This window comes from Cnephaeus nilssonii, assembly GCF_951640355.1.
Source record: "Cnephaeus nilssonii genome assembly, chromosome: 17".
In the NCBI taxonomy this organism is placed as follows: Eukaryota; Metazoa; Chordata; class Mammalia; order Chiroptera; family Vespertilionidae; genus Cnephaeus; species Cnephaeus nilssonii.
Window position 1 is genome coordinate 842128 of NC_137088.1, and position 18064 is coordinate 860191.

Here is an 18064-nt window from a genome sequence, read left to right on the forward strand (position 1 = left end):
AAGGCGAGAGGAGAGAGGAGTCAATTTCAAGGATGGAGAACACTGAGCACAAAAACAGTGTGGAGAGGCCGACAGGACAAGACGTTTCTGGGACCATGAGATCAGTCTGATTCGGGTGCTGCACATCCTGCGTGTCGGCAACAGGAAGACGGTCAGAGCGAACAGAGGGGATCGGGAAAGCCAGAGAGAGTGAGGCCTGAGTAGGGAAAACAAATAGGGCGCCTTGAGTCTTACTCATGAAAATGGGATGACAAACAGAACAGGACGCAGAGGGGTCAATATTTCAGGTCTATTCAGGATGGATTTTAAAATTCAGTCAGGAGCCGAAACCGGTTTGGCTCAGTGGATAGAGCATCGGTCTGCGGACTGCAAGGTCCCAGGTTCGATTCCGGTCAAAGGCATGTACATTGGTTGCGGGCACATCCCCGGTAGGGGGTGTGCAGGAGGCAGCTGGTCGATGTTTCTAGCTCTCTATCCCTCTCCCTTCCTCTCTGTAAGAAAATAAATAAATAAAATATATTTAAAATTCAGTCAGGAGATTACGGAGGTGGCTGGGTGTGGAGTATAGGGTGTACACTGGGAAAGAGTGAGGGAGCATAAAAGGAGAGAAGATGCTGTAAAGAAAGAAGTCAATGCATCTAAATGACTCACTGACTAGGGAACTATAAAACACAGGAGTCAAAGGCAAAATCTAAGTCTCAGGAGACTAGATGGATAACATCAAAGTCAACTCATTTGACATCCTTCTCCCAAGAGTCCAAAGAAAAATCTAATGAAACATATTATTAGCCAGGATCTTACAAATACAGAATTATAAGCATTGTTTGAAGTGGGACTTACTGATGCTGGGCAGTGAAGGGAACCAGAATATGTCATCCCAAAATATGCCTTTTTGACTGAAAAATTATTTTGAGTTGAAGGCAATTAAGAAACAGCACACCTAGCCAAAACTGGTTTGGCTCAGTGGATAGAGCGTGGGCCTGCAGACTGAAAGGTCCCAGGTTCGATTCCGGTCAAGGGCATGTACCTTGGTTGTGGGCACATCCCCAGTAAAAAGAAAGAAAAGAAAAAAGAAACAGCACACCTAGAAAAGGCTCCCCCATTTCTGCCTCAGGGCAGGGTATACATCCTCCTCCTGAGATTAAACTACCAGCCCGGAGAGGGCACCAGAGCAATCGGCAAACAAACCCGAGTCCCTCCCACACATTTCCCCTCAGGTTGCCACTCTTCAGTCTGAAACTGCTTTCCTTGTCCTGTCATTTCTCTACAAATTTAATGTTCTTATTGAAGATGCTCCAGAAAGAGAAACTCTAAGAAACCACCTTGAGTTACTTTTCTCCTGCATGATGAATGCTACATGCATTAATAAACTATTCTTCTCTGTTCATCTGTCTTTTTGTTAAATAGTCCAGCTGAAAACCCAAGATGAGTAGAAGTTTTGTTTAAAGGTTATACAGCACCATAAATGAGGATACTCCCAATTAATAACTAAGATCTGTTTAATGTTTACTATGTAATAAACAATATGCAAAATACTTTCACATAATTTTATTTGATCTTAGCTCATCTTTAATGTAGGAACTACTGTTGGTCCCATTATTGGATGAAAGAAACTAACGTTATAGATAAACAAAACTTGCCCAAGGCCACTGAACGAGGCAGTAAAATGTGGACACAGAATCTGGCCGTAGGATATAGAATTCAAGATCCCATCACAGGAGGTGAGCAGCCCAGAAAGCCCAATGAATTCTCTCCTGTGATTGGTCTAAAGTGCCCTGTCCCAGCCAGAGCCCCAAGCAGGCTTTGCCTAATTAACTTCCACGTGATGGGTAAAGACCACATTGACCATCTGACGTGAGAAACAAGTCGAGCTGGAGAAGCCGTACCGTCGCTGTCTGTCAGAGGGTCACTCTGCCGTGTCAGTGCGGGGGCACGGTTGGTTTCCCTGGGAAAGAAGAGCAGGTCTTCGAGGCCATCACCACAGGGCATCCTGTAGGGATCTGGAGGAACAAAGGGTTTAAAACTCAGCCCCAGTGAACACTGCTGCAAAGACAGCATGCCTTACACCCACAGTGAGTGCTGACTAGTTAGACGTGTGTTGTCACAGTAAGTTAAGTAAATTGAGATAACGTCACTGCACATGGTAAGAAATCAATAAATAGTCACTAATTTGAAACCAGCTGTGTGTCCCCCTTATAAGACCAATGGCAAAAAAATAAATAAATAAATAAGCCATATCTCAGTGGAAACACCGTGAGCTCTCAGCCGGGTAACTGGGACCCGGAGACCCTGAGGCTGCCACGTGGAGGCCCTTCTGCAATCTGTTCCTCCCCCGCTTCCCACTCAGACACGCCTTCTGACTCCATCGGTTCTTTTGAATTTTATAGGAAGTGGGTATGAGTCTTGGTTTTCCTCTTCTGTCAAACGAGTATAATATATATTTGGCAGAGTTACATAAGAAACGCATATAATCTATATGTAAAGGCTGTAGCACTATGCCTGGCGCAAAATAGGCATTCAACAAACGGTGCTGTTAAATGGTGACTGATGGCCCTGACCGGTGTGGCTCAGTGGATAGAGCGACGACCTGCGGACTGAAGGGTCCCAGGTTCGATTCCGGTCGGGGGCATGTACCTTGGTTGCGGGCACATCCCCAGTGGGAGGTGTGCAAGAGGCAGCTGATTGATGTTTCTCTCTCATCAATGTTTCTAACTCTCTATCCCTCTCCCTTCCTCTCTGTAAAAAATAAATAAAAACGGTATTTTTTTTAAAAAATGGTGACTGATGGACGGAGACCTGCCTTGGGTGGTGAGCACACAGTACAGTGTACAGATGTGTTGTGGAACTGCGCACTTGAGACCTGTATAATTTTGTTATCCAGAGTCACCCCAATAAATTCAATGAAAAGGAAAAAACTGTGCTATTACTGTAATACTTCCTTTGAGAAGAATTAAACTTCAATGAATGTGAATTTCAGTTCCTTTATTCAAAACAGGTTTTGCAGGGGAGAGAGCAGAGGGCATGTGCCTCAGACGGAGAGAGGCAGAGGGGAGGGTCACCTCCGTGCCCAGGGCTCCGTTACACTTGGCTTGCGCTTCCCGAGCTGTAGTTAGGCTAAACTGTTGGATCTGAGTGGTGGGTGTGGCTTTCCCATGCTGATGTCAGTTCACACTCAGCAGTCACAGGCAAGCTGCACTTACCAGTCTGGATAGGATGCACCACTTGCTCGGGTTCAAAGTAAAAGTTTGTGTTTTCTGGCCAGTTCTGGTTGTTCTGATATCCCTGGAAGGCCATTTTCTCTTCAAGAAATGCAGTTGGAGACCCTGCAAATAGAAACATGGAACAAATGTTACAACGTGCCAGTGTTCTGTATTAAAGCTAGTACACTATAAGACAATCAGACCTGCTAGTGCCTTTGACAAAAACTTTTTAAAAAGTGTATAAACCATAGCTGGTTTGGCTCAGTATCATTTCTAAAATAAACTTTAAAAGACTAGTGATTCTGCTTATATGTATTTTTTTTCTGCTTATATTTCTTACCCTTTGGTAAAAACCCACGATTTTACATTTTTCTCTCCCATCCTTGAGAAGGGTGTTTTCAGATGTGGATGGCACTGGTCGCCCAGCCCAGAGCAGCTCTCAGGGACTGCGCTGAGGACCGCCGCCTCCACCAGCAGCATCATTAATGAGCCTGCTGACGGAGGCTGCCCCGCATCTTCATTCACGGCTACTGACCTAGATTTCCTTCTCAAAACGCCTCAGCAAAAGCAGGCAAACTCCCTTGCAGGAGCAACAGCCTTCAGAATAAATGTGGGTTTGTTTTTGTTTTTTATCATTAACTGCAGTCTACTCAGAGAGTCTATTTCAGTAAAAGAGTGAAAAATGAAATTCAAAACAAAAAGCAATGTACACCGTGCACATGGAAACAAGTCTAGATACCTTGGTTCTCCTATAAAAGTAAAATGGGAAAGCATAGGGGCTGGTTTCTATTTTTTTTAAATATATTTTTATTGATTTCAGAGAGGAAGGGGGGGGGGGAGGGAGAGAGAGAGAAAGAGGGAGAGAAACACCAATGATGAGAGAGAATCATTGATCAGTTGCCTCCTGCAAGTCCCACACTGGGGGATTGAGCCCACAACCTGGGCATGTGCCCTGACCAGGAATTGAACCGTGACTTCCTGGTTCAAAGGTGAATGCTCAACCACTGAGCAACGCTGGCTGGGCCGTTTCTATTTTTGAGAAAATGGGGCATTTAACAGAAAAGGCAAGAGACTAAATATTAAAAGTACCAATTAAGTAGTAATATCCTATATAATAAAAGGCTAATATGCAAATGGACTGAAGAGCGGAACAACCGGTTGCTATGGGGCAGCTGAACACAGGAGCTGCCCCCTGGTGGTCAATGCACTCCCCCGGGGGGGCACCGCTCAGCCAGAAGACAGGCTCATGGCTGGCAAGTGCAGCGGTGGTGGCAGGAGCCTCTCCGGCCTTCACGGCAGTCAGACATCCCCTGAGGGCTCCTGGACTGCGAGAGGGCGCAAGCCGGGCTGAGGGACACCCCTGAGTGCACAAATTTCGTGCACCGGGCCTCTAGTCTATATATAAAAGCCAGGCTAATTCTATCAGGTAAGATCCATTCCAAGTGCAAATAAACCAATGGCTTTTAACATAACAGAAAACAAAAAGTTCATTGTTGCCCTAACCGGTTTGGCTCAGTAGATAAAGTGTCGGCCTGCGGACTCAAGGGTCCCAGGTTCGATTCCGGTCAAGGACATGTACCTTGGTTGTGGGCACATGCCCAGTAGGGAGTGTGCAGGAGGCAGCTGATCGATGTTTCTCTCTCATCAATGTTTCTAGCTGTCTCTCGCTCTCCCTTCCTCTCTGTAAAAATCAATAAAATATATATTAACCCTTTGCACTCGCTCGCTTTTTTCTTGAGCTGCTACCGATGCTAACCATGTCGAGTCACACTCGACATCTGAGTGCAAAAGGTTAAGAAAAAAAGTTAATTGTTTCGGATTATACACTGCAAGAACCTTTAAGAAACAACCACTTGTCAAGATTTGGTATCAAATCCAAGATGAATACCCATTACCTGAAAAACACTATCAAAGGTTCCTCCTCTTAAGGGCATATATATGTGAAGTGAAGTTTCTTCATATGCTTCAAACTCAAACAACATATTGTGACAGACCAAACACACAAAGCAGATGTTAAAGAGGCTCAGAGAAATGAAAACACAAGCCTTACTACGAAACTCCTTTTTTTGTAACTATACCTATGAAAACCGTTAATGTTAACATTAAGTTTAGTATTGTTATTTTGAAACTAGAGGCCCAGTCCATGAATTCGTGCACGGGTGGGGCCCCTCGGCCTGGCCGGCGATCGGGGCCGTCTCGCCCAGTCCCGATTGGGCTGGCCGGCCGGGGGGAGGGACCCGAGAGGTTGGCCAGCCGTGGGAGGTTGGCTGTGGGAGCGCACCGACCACCCCCCTGGGTAATAGCTACCGGCAGTCGTCCGGTCATAACAGTCGCTTAGGCTTTTATATATATAGATAATAGTTTAAAAGTCCCTCCATTTTAACATCTAGTTTGGTAAATACTGATAGATATAACCCATATGAACAAAAAAGCTCTTTGGGGTCCTTAATTTTATAAAGTTTTATTGAGGTACAATTGGCATACAAAAAGCTGCACATATTTAAAGTGTACAATTTGATAAATTTCAACATATGTATGCCATCACCACAAAAAGAGAACAAACATACTCATCATCCTCAACAGTTTTAAGCATGAAAATTGTCTTGGTACTAAAATGTTTGGGAACTGATGACTTAAAGAGTATCTGCACACATTCTATCTGTAGAGAATACCCTTTATCTGGAGAGTCAGGTGAAAAGACAGCAAAGCAGAAAAGGAACGTGGATTGGGACGGAGGACTTAGATACTAGAGTCCCAGTTCTCGGCAGGACCTTCGTTAACTTGCTTAATTCCTCTGAACTTTGATATTCTCATCTGTATCATGAAAGGACTATTCTAGATCGTGATTACAAAGATAAAACTGACCAGGGAAATAGTATGTGTACATCCCTACATATATTATAGAATGATAAAGCAGTTGTGGCAAAATGTTATCAATTGGTAAATACTTAAAAAACATACAAAAGTTCTTTAAGTCTATTTTTTCAACTTTTTTGTACACTTGAAATTATTCTGAAATAAACATTTAAGTGACAGAAGCTAACTCCTCAGATTTTCAGTCAACTCCACTTTTTACAATAAAATGTTCATGTACAACTATGTTAGGGTGTCTTTTTTTTTTCCTAAATAGGCAAAAACAGGCTACCAACCTTCCTGACTGAAATCAATGGTATCTGACACCCCTAAAATGGTGGGGCGACTTTTTTTTTAAGAGTGCAGAGTTCTAACAGTATCTGAAAACACTGAGCACTCACTGAAGGTCTCAAACAGGACAGAGATGATGACTTTGGGTTAGCGGTTTCCTTTTGGTTCACTATCAGATAAACAAGCATCCTAACAGACTACGCAGCACCCGTCAGAAATCCCGCAGGCTGGCCCAGCGTGCGCACAGGCACCGATGGACCGTGAGGCCGGAACACAGCCGGAGCTGCCGCAGGTGAGCGGTAACACTGCCGTTTTCAGAGGTTCCTTCCGCCTCCCAGACACTCGATTTACTGTCATGCTGAATGCACATTACAACACTTCCTTCTCATTCTCCAAAGAGGGTTTTACACATGCTCTCAGAATCCTCTATTCTGACATATATAAGCTCTTACTTTATAGAAAATAAAAGTCTGCGACTGCCCTTTTCTTCTACTGCAAACTTAACTATGTGAGTTCATCATTACTTCTTTTTTTTAATCCTCACCCAAGGATATTCTTTCCATTGATTTTTTTTTTTCAAGGCCGCCAAAAATTTTGGTTGCCTCCCCCCAAAAAAATTGGGGGAGAGAGAAACATTTCCATTGATTTTTTAACAGAGAGTAGAAGGGAGGGAGGGAGGGAGAGAAACATTGATGTGAGAGAGACACACTGATTGGTTGCCTCCCGCATGAGCCCTGCGGGGGATCAAACCTGTAGCCCAGGTACTTGCCCTTGGCCAGGAATCAAACCCACGACCTGTGGGTGCACAGCCCAGTGCTCCAACCACTGAGCACACCAGCCAGGGGCCATCTTCCTTCCTTCCTTCTTACTGGTGAGGGAAGTACAATCCTCACCTTTGTTTTCTTTAATTCGAAGAGAAAAGGCTAAACTCGAGACTATGAGAGACCCACGCCCTTCTCCTTCCTAAGGACAGCAGTTAGGGAAGTGTGCCTTCGTCACCTTGCGACCCAGCCTTCAACCTCCTAGACTTGCTTTTATTTTTGTGGGGAATGGGGGGGCTAAGTCAGATTGATCGGTTTTATTTATTTTTTAAATAAATCTTTTGTTGTTGAAAGTATTACATATGCCCCCTTCCCCCCATTGACCCCCTCCAGCCCCCCCTCCCCCGCCCCAGGCCTTCAGCTCCCTATCGCCCGTGTCCATGGGTGATGCATGTGTGCACACAAGGTCTTTGGTTGATCACCTCCCCCCGCCACCTCCCCAGCTTTCCCTCTGAGGGTCTGCACTCTGTTCCATGCGTCCATGTCTCTGGACCCACTCCGTTCATCAGTTTATTTTGTTACTTAGATTCCACATCGGAGTGCGATCATTACACCTGCTTTTTCATCCCTCTTTCCTCACGTCTCCTCCTCTGGTTATAAGCAGAGCTAAATCTTTAGCATCTTTAAATACAAACAAAATCCAATGGTATTAAAGAAAAAAATTTCCCCATAAAGGAATTTATGAATTAAAAGAAATTTAGATTCCAATTTTAACAAACCAGTTATTTAAAAAAACAAACGCAATAACTGGGAGAAGTACTGGTCCTTCACAGACACACGTTTGCCAGCCCAGGTGTCGGGAGCCAGGTACACACGACAAAGGAGAAGGGCCACGGAGCGCTCCCGGTGCGGACACCCCCCACTGGGGTGCTGCTCAGGTGAAGGGGTGTCTTCTGTGCCTCCTTGTGCTCAGGTCTCCCTAAGCCTCGGAGTCCCTCCCTTTGTATCTTGCCAGGGAAGCTTTGGCCTCTCTACCTCATTAAATGCAGGTCACTGTTGAGTCCAAATTTCCATAAACTGAGTGAGCTGTTAGAGACACTTCTAGCTGTGTGAGCCAATCCATTAAATAGTAACTGAGCTCGTATTAATAAATAGGCCCAACACAGAATTATATTCTACCCTCTTTGGTCAAAGATCCTTAGAATATACTTCTGCACATGTTCCCCAGTTTTTGCCAATATATTATTATTAGAATATAGCAAATACTGTAAATATTTTAGGATTTGCAGGCCATATAGTCTCTGTCACCATACCCTTGAGCAATACAGATTTGAATTATTCGGTTCCACTTAGATGCAGGTTTTTTTCAATAAATACTGTAAAGTATTTTCTCTTCCTCGAGATTTTCTTAGTAATGTTTTCTCTTTTCTAGCTTCCTTTATTGTAAGAATACAGTATATAATACCTACAACATAGAAAATATGTGTTCATAGACTATTTATGTTATCAGTAAGGCTTCCAGCCAACAGTAGGCTATTAGTAGGGAAGTTTGGGGGGAGTCAGAAGTTATAGACAGATTTTCGCCCAGCTGGGTGTCCTTACTCACCAAGACAAGGTGGGTGTATCTTCCATTAACAGCAGCAGGGTTGTGTCAGTAATTTCATGGTAGTTAATTGATCAGTGTTCCATAGGCAGCCTACTAAAACCTGGATTGACCTATGTAATAGGGGGAAACTCTACCTCTGATAGCCATAATCGTTCTTGAAAAGCCATAACCTACCAATCAGTTTCCTGACCCAATTCTAGAAACTGAGCGAAGGCAGAACCTGCTCCAGAAGGGCCCTGCATGGCTTCCACGGTACAGACTGCGCCTCCACCCCCCAACCCCCCACGGCCACTTACTAGAGTGACTTTTGAAGAGAGAAAAGGAAGCACCAGACCCTTTGGGTGACTCACAATGCCCCTGTGGCTCACAGTCAAAGTGAGGGCTAATGGCAGTCGGGCGACAGGTGGAGTGCTGCGCTCCAGTCCGACTCACAGCGGGCCCAGCTGGTCCATGCACTGATTTTGTGGTTATTTCCTCAACTCCTGGACGAACTGGGAACAGACATACTTGACAACTGGCTGACGCCCACACTGGCTCTCCACTACCAACTAGTTGGCCCCATTGACAAGGGTCATTATAGAAGAGACTAGGTGGGAATCCACTAGAACTTCCCCTCTCTACCAAGATATTTAACCAGGCCCCAGCTGGTGTGGCTCAGTTGGTTGAGCATCATCCCATGCACCAAGAGGTCACTGATTGGACTCCAGGTCAGGGCACATGCCCAAGTTTCAGGCTCGGTCCCCAGTAGGGTGCATGCAGGAGGCAGCCGATCTCATCGATGTTTCTCTCTCTCTCCTCCTGCCTTCCTCTCTCTAAAAAATTAATAGAAACATTTTTTTAAAAGATATTTAACAGAAGCAATACCCCAGGATAATTAAAGCGTTTAATGCCACTTCAAAGACTTGAAAGAAACAAAGGTGGTGACATCTGTCACATGCCCATTTAACTAGCCTGGCCTGGGCAGAAGTCAGCTGGGTGCTGGCGAAGAGCTGTGACCTCTCTAACTGAACAGATCATCCCCCTGGGCAGCCTGGCACCACTTGGTCCCGCCCTGCTAACGACCTGGCTACTGACCTTGAACATTATGACATTCCAGTCAATATCACAAGAGCCCACTAAGCTGACAGACGCTCACTGGATCTGAAGAGGAGGAGGCAGCAAACCACTTCCCCCTTTTGAGGAGCAGCGCCCGTCGGGCGTGCTGTGGGCGTTAGCAGAGACTGAATGCCTAACCAGGGCTGCGGGCAGGGGCTCCGATGGGCAGCAGCAGAAAGAAGGCCTAGGTGTCAACCATGGTCTCACGACCAGTTACAGAAATGAGAACTGTGACGGCTTTATTCTCTCTGTTATGTTTATGTTTACTAGTATATTCTAACCATTTCTTCTCTTCCTTCTTCCCGTTAACTGTACGCTGTTGAAAAGTAACTTCACTATCAGTCTCTTGATGACAGTAGCCAAAGGGTTCCTGCCTCTCAGCTGCACACTCCCCTTCCCTGCCCTCCGTGCATAAGGGAGCCAGACCCTATACATGTGTCTCCTTTGTCAGCTGGCCTGACAGTCAGCTTAGGGAGGGCTCCCGTGGTGCTGTGCTGGGGTGCAGAGCTCACAATGGCACTCACCCCAACGTGCTCAGTGGGCACTCCCGCGAGCATCCTCCCAGGCAAGGTCCCCAGAGCCCGCTGGCTTCGGTGATTGCGCAGCACGGCCCTGTACAGATTCCTGCCTGCCAACCTCAGCCCACAGCAGCACCGACAAAAACCACCACCACCCAATGAGGAAATCCAAGATAAGAAACCGGATTTGGGAAGAAGTGCACGCTCCCCCATTTTCCTTCTCTGCGTGCTCTGAGTACTAGGGGTAGTAACTGCTCCCATGCCTTCCATTCCTGTGTACTTTAGAGTTCTCTGACCCCTCCCCTCGGTAGTTAATTCTCTGTTCAAATCACTGTGTGGTTTATGTCTCCTCACCAGACTTTGACTGATACATATACTGAGAATTAAAAACTGTGCAATGGCTTAAATTCACATGATAAAAAAAAGCGGGGGGGGGGGGGGGGATGAATGAGAGGTTTAAACCAAAGAAATAAACCGGAAGGCACGTGTTACCCCCGAATTAAAAGGCTGTAAGCGAAGGAGAAAACACGCAGCAGCAGTAACAGCAGCGGCGAAATCCCTCGTTCACGGAGAAACTGGAGGCCGGAAAGACCAGCTTTAGGACCAAAAGCAGCCCTTCAGCGAGGCCTCCAAGGAGTTTGATGTCGACACGCAGACTTGCGTGAAGCTTTGGACCTTCCTCTCATTCTCAGTTGCTGAAAGCCTACTGGAGGAGCAGCTAGCAGGTCTTTGCAGCGACAGAGTCCTAAATTAATTTCCTCAAAATTAACAAAGAAAAGCTCTTCCTTCAGTGTGCCTGGAGTTCTTTTAAAGTTCCCCCTTCAACTCTGTCCTCTAGAAATAGAGCATCTCCAAAGTCACAACGGACTCCAGACGTGCTCTAGTTACAGCCAATTAAAACTCTGTTACACAACCATTTAAACAGGAAGAGGGGCTGACGGCCCAACAGGATGACTTACTGGCAAAAGCACTCACTGGGCTGAACCTGTAAGACCTCCTATGTGAACACTATTCTCCTAGTATCATCCCACACTTATTAACCCCTTCAACCAGTTACAAAGCATTGGATGTGTTTTCTGCCCTTTAACCCCAACAATTAATTACCTGACTACTAGATCACCTTTTACAGAAGAGGAACCTTCGGCTAAAGAGGGCAAAACACTTGCCTAAGAGGCCAAGGCCAGTAGGTGTTAGATCTAGGCCTGCTCTCTGGGCAGCTTTCTCGAATGTAAACAAATCACTCAGGGGAACTTATTTCTAAAAAGACATGTGCCAGCACCTGGCAAAAATAACTGCAATTACATCTAATTATATCTGGCCTTGCTCTTAACTTCCTGTCCCCGCGTGAGGCCGGAAACAGAATCACCCACTTAGAAAGAAATGCTGCTGAGGAGAAGGGAGAGAGCACAGTCAGCCACGTGAGCCACGGAAGCTGAAGTCAGGCCGCCCTGCTGTCTACACACGAACAGCAAGTGGCCCCTTGCTCTGCTCTACGTTAAGCACAACAGCCACATGGTCAAGGTAACGTTTGTAATTTTTTCAACGGCACAGAAAGATCACAGCACAAGGCTTGATTATTTAAAACAATGTTTTCAAATTCAGCAACAATGCTTTAGCCACGAAAATGGGTTAGGTAAACAGAAGATGGAAACCATTGTAACGCTAACACTGTCGGGGGATGGGAAGGAGCACCAGAGCACACGAGCTACAGGGCACATCTCAGCTGGTACGTGTGCCGTGGAGATGGTTCCCACAGGGGGCACCATTTACAATGTCCTACCAACAGCGCCAAAGGGTTCCAATTGCCCACATTACCGGTGTACCAGTTAATAATGCGGATTTTGTAATCCAAAGAAAACACGGTAATTTCAAGAGAAACATCAAAAGTGCTTTATTCAAAGTAATGTCCATCGCTAGCTACACATTTCCCCATCGTTCAGGTAATTGGTGGGTACCGTCCCAATAGAACTTTTCTTGTTTTGAGGCAGGCCATTCAGAGACCCAATTTTCCACTCCTTCGTACGTTTTGAAGTGCTGCTCAGAAAGTGTGTGTGCCATCGATGGGAACAAGTGGTAATCTGAAGGAGCAAGTTCTGGTGAATACGGCGGGTGGGTTCACACTTCCCAGGCAAGATCTTTTAACGTGTCTTTAACTGGCTTTGAAGTGTGTGATGGTGCGTTATCATAAAGCAAAATTACTTTGCCGTGTCTTATGGCCCACTGTGGTCGTTTTATGATCAAAGTGTGGTTCAAATTGATTATTTGTTGTCGGTAGCGATCAGTATTAACGGTTTCACCTGGTTTTAGAAGCGCATAATACACCACACCTTCCTGATCCCACCAAACGCAGAGCATTGTCTTCCTTCCGAAGTGATCTGGTCTTGCAGTCGATGTTGATGGTTGACCTGGATCAACCCATGATTTTGTGCGTTTGGGATTCTCAAAATAAATCCACTTTTCATCGCCAGTCACAATTCAATGCAAAAAAGACTTTCTTTCGTGCTGTTGAAGCAACATTTTACTGATGACTTTTCGGTTTTCCATTTGTCTTTCGTTCAGTTGATGTGGCACCCATTTTCCTTCCTGTAAAACCTTTCCCATTGCTTATAAACGACCAGAAATTGTTTGCTGAGCAACGTTTAATCTTTCTGTAAGTTGTTTTTTAGTTTGACACGCATCTTCATCCAATAATGCTTGTAACTGTTGGTCTTCAAACTTTTTCAGTTGACCTGGACGTTCTTTGTCTTTCAAATTAAAATCATCACTTTTAAAGTGTTTAACCAGCGCTCACAAGTATCTTGAGATGCAGCATGTTCACCATAAGCTTCCCGAAGTATACGATCACTTTCAGCAGCACTTTTCTTCAAAATAATGAATTAAAACTTCCCGCAAGTGCTTTTATTGGCACGAAATTTGACATTTTTAAGCATAAAAATATCTATGCTGTTAACACCTTCAGAAAATTTGACATATGAAGTTTTGAAGCTTGCTGTCAATACAACAAAATAGCATACACATCAAATCGCATATACATATCAACATATGTGTAACTCCATCTATTAAAAAAAATCTGCATTATTAACTGGTACCCTGGTATTTTTTTAGTAACAGCCACCCTAATGGGTGTAAAGTGGTATCTCGTTGGATTTTTATTTGTATTTTCCTGATGATTAGTGATGGTAAGCTTCTTTTCATGTGCTTCCTGGCTGTTTGTATATCTTCTTTGGAGAAATGTGTGTTCAAGTCCCCCGCTCATCTTTAATCAAGTTGTTTGTTTTGATGTTGTTGAGTTATAGAAGTGCTTCATATATTCTGGATATTAATCCCTTTTCAGATATATGTTTGTAAACATTTTTTCCCACTCCGTGAATTGCTCTATTGATAGTGTCCTTGATGCACAAAAGTTTTTAGTTTTCATGTAGTACAGTTTATCTTATTTTTATTGCCTGTGCTTTGGTGTCATATCCAAGAAATCATAGCCAGATCCAATGTCATCAAGTTTATGCTCTGTTTTCTTCTAAGAGTTTTATAGTTTTTGCTCTGATTTTTAGGTCTTTGATCCATTTTGATCAATACTTGGGTAAGGTGTAAAGTAAGGGTCCAATTGGATATCCAGTTTTCCTGGCACCATCTGTTGGGAAGACTATCCTTTCCGCATTCAATGGTCTCGGTGCCCTGTCCTGATATCACTGAACACACATGCAAGGGTTTATTCTGGGCTCTATTCTCTTCCTGGGTCTATCTGTCCTCATGCCAGGCCCACACCGATCACTGCAGCGATATGGTAAGTGTCGAAGTCGGAAAGTGTGAAACCTCTAACTTTATTCGTTTTCAAGATTGTTTTGAAATTCCCTATGAATTTTAGGGTAGATTTTCCTATTTCTACAAAAATGGTGGTTGGGATTTTGAGGAAAAGAAAATCATCTTTTGAAAAGCACTTTAAATCTTCCTCCCCATCACGACATTGCACTCCATTTTGAAAGCTCCCGGGAGCTCACAGTTGTAGTAATCATTTGTAAACATCCTCTAATCCACACCCCAGAACTTTTCACAAGGAATTAATCCTTGAATATAAAAAGCACATGAAAGTTAATTATTCAAATTTCTCCTTTAAAACATTAGAATGAAAGACCTAAAATATATGAAGCACAAATTAACTAAGCTGATGCCCCTGGTGGGGTGGCTCCATTGGTTGGAGTGTCATCCGTACACCAAAAGGTTGTGGGTTCGATTCCCGATCAGGGCACATTACCTAGGTTCCCGGTTCAGTCCTCCATCGGGGCATGTACGGGAGGCAAAAGATCGATGTTTCTCTCTCACATCAATGTCTCTCTCTATATATATTGTTACCTATGGAATTACAAATAGATTAAAAAACAAACAAACATATCCTCTGGGGAGGATTATATAAAGAAAAAACGTAACTGAGAAACAGTTAATTCAACAATGATTGTTGGAGGCTTCAATACCCCACTTTCAATAATAAACAGAACAACTAGACAGAGTACCAACAAGGAAAAGAAGACGTGAATAACACCATAAAAGACATTTTAAAGAAAACACCATGCAACAACAGCAGAATATACATTTTTCTCAAGTATACATGGAACATTCTCCAGGACAGACCATATGTTAGGCCCTAAAACAATCCTTTAAAAGGATTTAAATCATACAAAATTTGTTCTGTAACCAAAATGAAATAACATTAGAAAATGACAACAGAAAGTAGTTTGGAAAATTCACAAATATGTAGAAATTGACTGCAGATTCTTAAACTACCAATAGGCAAAGAAGTCACAAAGAAAATTAGAAAATATTTTGAGATGAATGAAAATGAAAACATAACACACCAGAACGTACAAGATGCAGCTCACGTAGTGCTTAGAGGGAAATTTATAGCTGTAAACACCTACATCAGAAGTGGGGGAAAATCACAAATCAATAACATAACCTTCTACCTTAAGAAACCAGGAAAGGAAGAGCAAACGTAAACCTAAAGCAAGCAGAGGGAAGGAAGCAATGTAGATTCGAGTGAAATAGAGAAAACACAACAAAACTGTAAGTTGGTTCTTTGAAAAGATCAACAAAATGGACAAAGTGTATCTAGGCTGATTAAGAAAAAGAGATGACTTAAATTACTATGTTCAGAAATAGAAGAGGAGGCATCAACACCAACCTTACAGAAATAAAATGGCCTATAAGGGGACAGATAGTAAGAAGATCCTCCGTGACATGACACCATGTGGTAGAAAAGGCATAAAGGCTTATCAGACTTGGTCCAACTTTGAGCTTCATTATTAACCTAACTTTAACTTCTTCAAATGAAAAATGGATATACTGAAAATTCATGCACTCATGGGGGGCGGGGGGGGCGGTCTTCAGCCCGGCCTGTGCCCTCTCGCAGTCCGGGAACCCTCAGGGGATGTCCACCTGCCAGCTTAGGCCCGCTCCCTGGGGGATTGGGCCTAAGCTAGCAGTCAGACATCCCTCTGGCAGCCCGGGAGCCCTTGGGGGATGTCCGACTAACAGCTTAGGCCCACTCCTTGTGAGGAGCGGGCTTAAGCCGTCAGTCGGACATCCTTAGCGCTGCCACAGAGGCAGGAGAGGCTCCCGCCACCGCCGCTGTGCTGGCCAGCCATGAGCTGGCTTCTGACTGAGCAGCGCTCCCCCTGTGAGAGTGCACTGATCACCAGGGCAGCTCCTGCATTGAGCAACATCCCCCTGGTGGTAGTGCATGTAATAGGGACCAGTTGTTCCGCCATTAGGGTCAATTTGCATATTACCCTTTTATTATATAGGAGGAGGATGCCAACTTATGGGTTAGTTGTAAATGCTGCTCAGACATTCTAACATTACAGACTTATTTTCTGTTAATATTTCACTTTTTGGTGCCTTACATTTATTCTAATGCTAAATTGAATGCATTGTATCTTATGATGAGAGTTTGAAACACCTAGAACATCTTCTGTTTCAGGACATTCTAACAAAGCAGTTTTAGTTTTATTGCTGGTCTGACCTGAGGAGTTGATATCCCATCATACCCAGAACAGTTATCATAACAAGCACCTGCTCTGATCACAATGGAAACCACCAGTAACCCTTTGCAGAGCACTGTGTACTGCACAGCTAGCCCCAAACAGTGTAAAGCACAGTAATTTGCCTCCAGGGTAGCACAGAAGTTTATTCCACAAGTAACTTGTGATTGTTGGTAAGCCTTCATTGTAATGGAAACAGCACCAATATACAATTGACATTAATCCAGATTTATACATGCCTCAGAAATTAAAATAATGCTGTGTCCCACCAGCCCGCCCAAAATAGGATTCTCACCTCCCAGCTCCCCATATTAATCAACTGTAGCCAGATTTCATCTCACTTTCAGCAAAATAAATGTACTAATAAGATCCAATAATTGTCTCCATCTTTTAAGAAAATTGTGAATAATTGTACTTTAAACATAAGAATAGATTATTAAGCTCTTAATAAAAGGAAACAGAATATTAAATTGAGCTGTCTTAATAAAAAGAAATGTCTAGCAACTAAAAAACTTCTATCATCCAAATTACCTCAGGCATAGAATCTTTTCAATGTTTTAATTCAGTCAACAGATTGCACTTGCAAATCTATCTACTGCTATAAAGAAACACTAACGCAGAATGACTAGGGAATTGGGCATTCCACAGAATTCTTCCCAGATCCAGTATACTATATTATCAAACTAGAGGCCCAGTGCACGAAATTCATGCACTTGCGGGGGGGAGGGGGTCCCCTCAGCCCGGATTGCGAGAGGGTGCAGGCCAGGCTGAGGGACCCCACCGATGCATGATTGGGGCCGGAGAGGGACGCTGGAGGTTGGCCAGCAGGGGAGGGACTGTGGGAGGGCTCCAGGGCGTGTCTGGCCCGTCTCGCTCAGTCCTGATCAGCCGGACCCCAGCAGCAAGCTAACCTACCAGTTGGAGCATCTGCCCTCTGGTGGTCAGTGCACGTCATAGTGAGCAGTTGAGCAGCTTAGGCATATCGTTAACATATTACGCTTTGATTGGTTGAACAGACGACTGGACACTTGGCATATTAGGCTTTTATTATGTAGGATTAGTGGCTTGGTGCACAAATCCGTGCACATGTAAAGGAAATTAATTAGAAGAAATACTTTAATATCGCTATTCGCCTTTTCTCTATAGTAGAAGTGTCAACCAAATTCACGATCGACAATGACAGATGGAAACACACACATGCAACTGGCACCAGCGAGAGCTTTATGGATACAGATAAACTTGCTTATTTACTGGTAGACCTGCTTTCTGATGTAGCTAAACTTTTCCCAGCCCAGTGAAGCACCCCAACTTCTCTTTCAGGTAATTGTCAGCAACACAGCAATTAATATCAACATAAAGCAGATTATTATTGTAGACCATGCAGGGAGAACAAAGGGTAAAATATTTAACTGCAGTAGTGTTTGACTATATTCTGTGCAGTGAGAAAGCCTGAAGTCACTTTCAAGGTCCACCATTTCTTCCTTTCGGTCGGGTCAAGTTTCTAAGCTTTCTAAATCTCCGTTTTCCGGCTAACAAAAAGAAAATAGGATTCCACCGAGTCTCCTATCTACTTACTCCAGGACTTCTGTGAGGATCAAATGAGATGAGGCACGGGAAAACACTTCACAGACATTTGGTTAAAGTGTAAAATGTTTCCACCTGGCTGTTAAGCAAGTCGTGTTCCTGGGCTGAAGAAACTCCAAGG

The 18064-nt window shown here is 44.1% G+C and overlaps 1 protein-coding gene across 3 annotated transcripts in view; it reads right to left on the reverse strand.

Moving 5' to 3' along the window:
- LOC307113808 (microtubule-associated protein 4-like) overlaps positions 1–18064 on the reverse strand; it is a 115894-nt gene that overhangs the window by 38074 nt on the left and 59756 nt on the right. For all 3 annotated transcript variants that reach the window (XM_079795745.1, XM_079795746.1, XM_079795744.1), the window contains exons 4-5: positions 3201–3323; positions 1887–2000 (exon numbers count right to left, since the gene is read on the reverse strand). In XM_079795745.1, coding sequence (XP_079651871.1) covers positions 1887–2000; positions 3201–3323 — 237 coding nt within the window. The remainder of the gene's footprint in view (positions 1–1886; positions 2001–3200; positions 3324–18064) is intronic.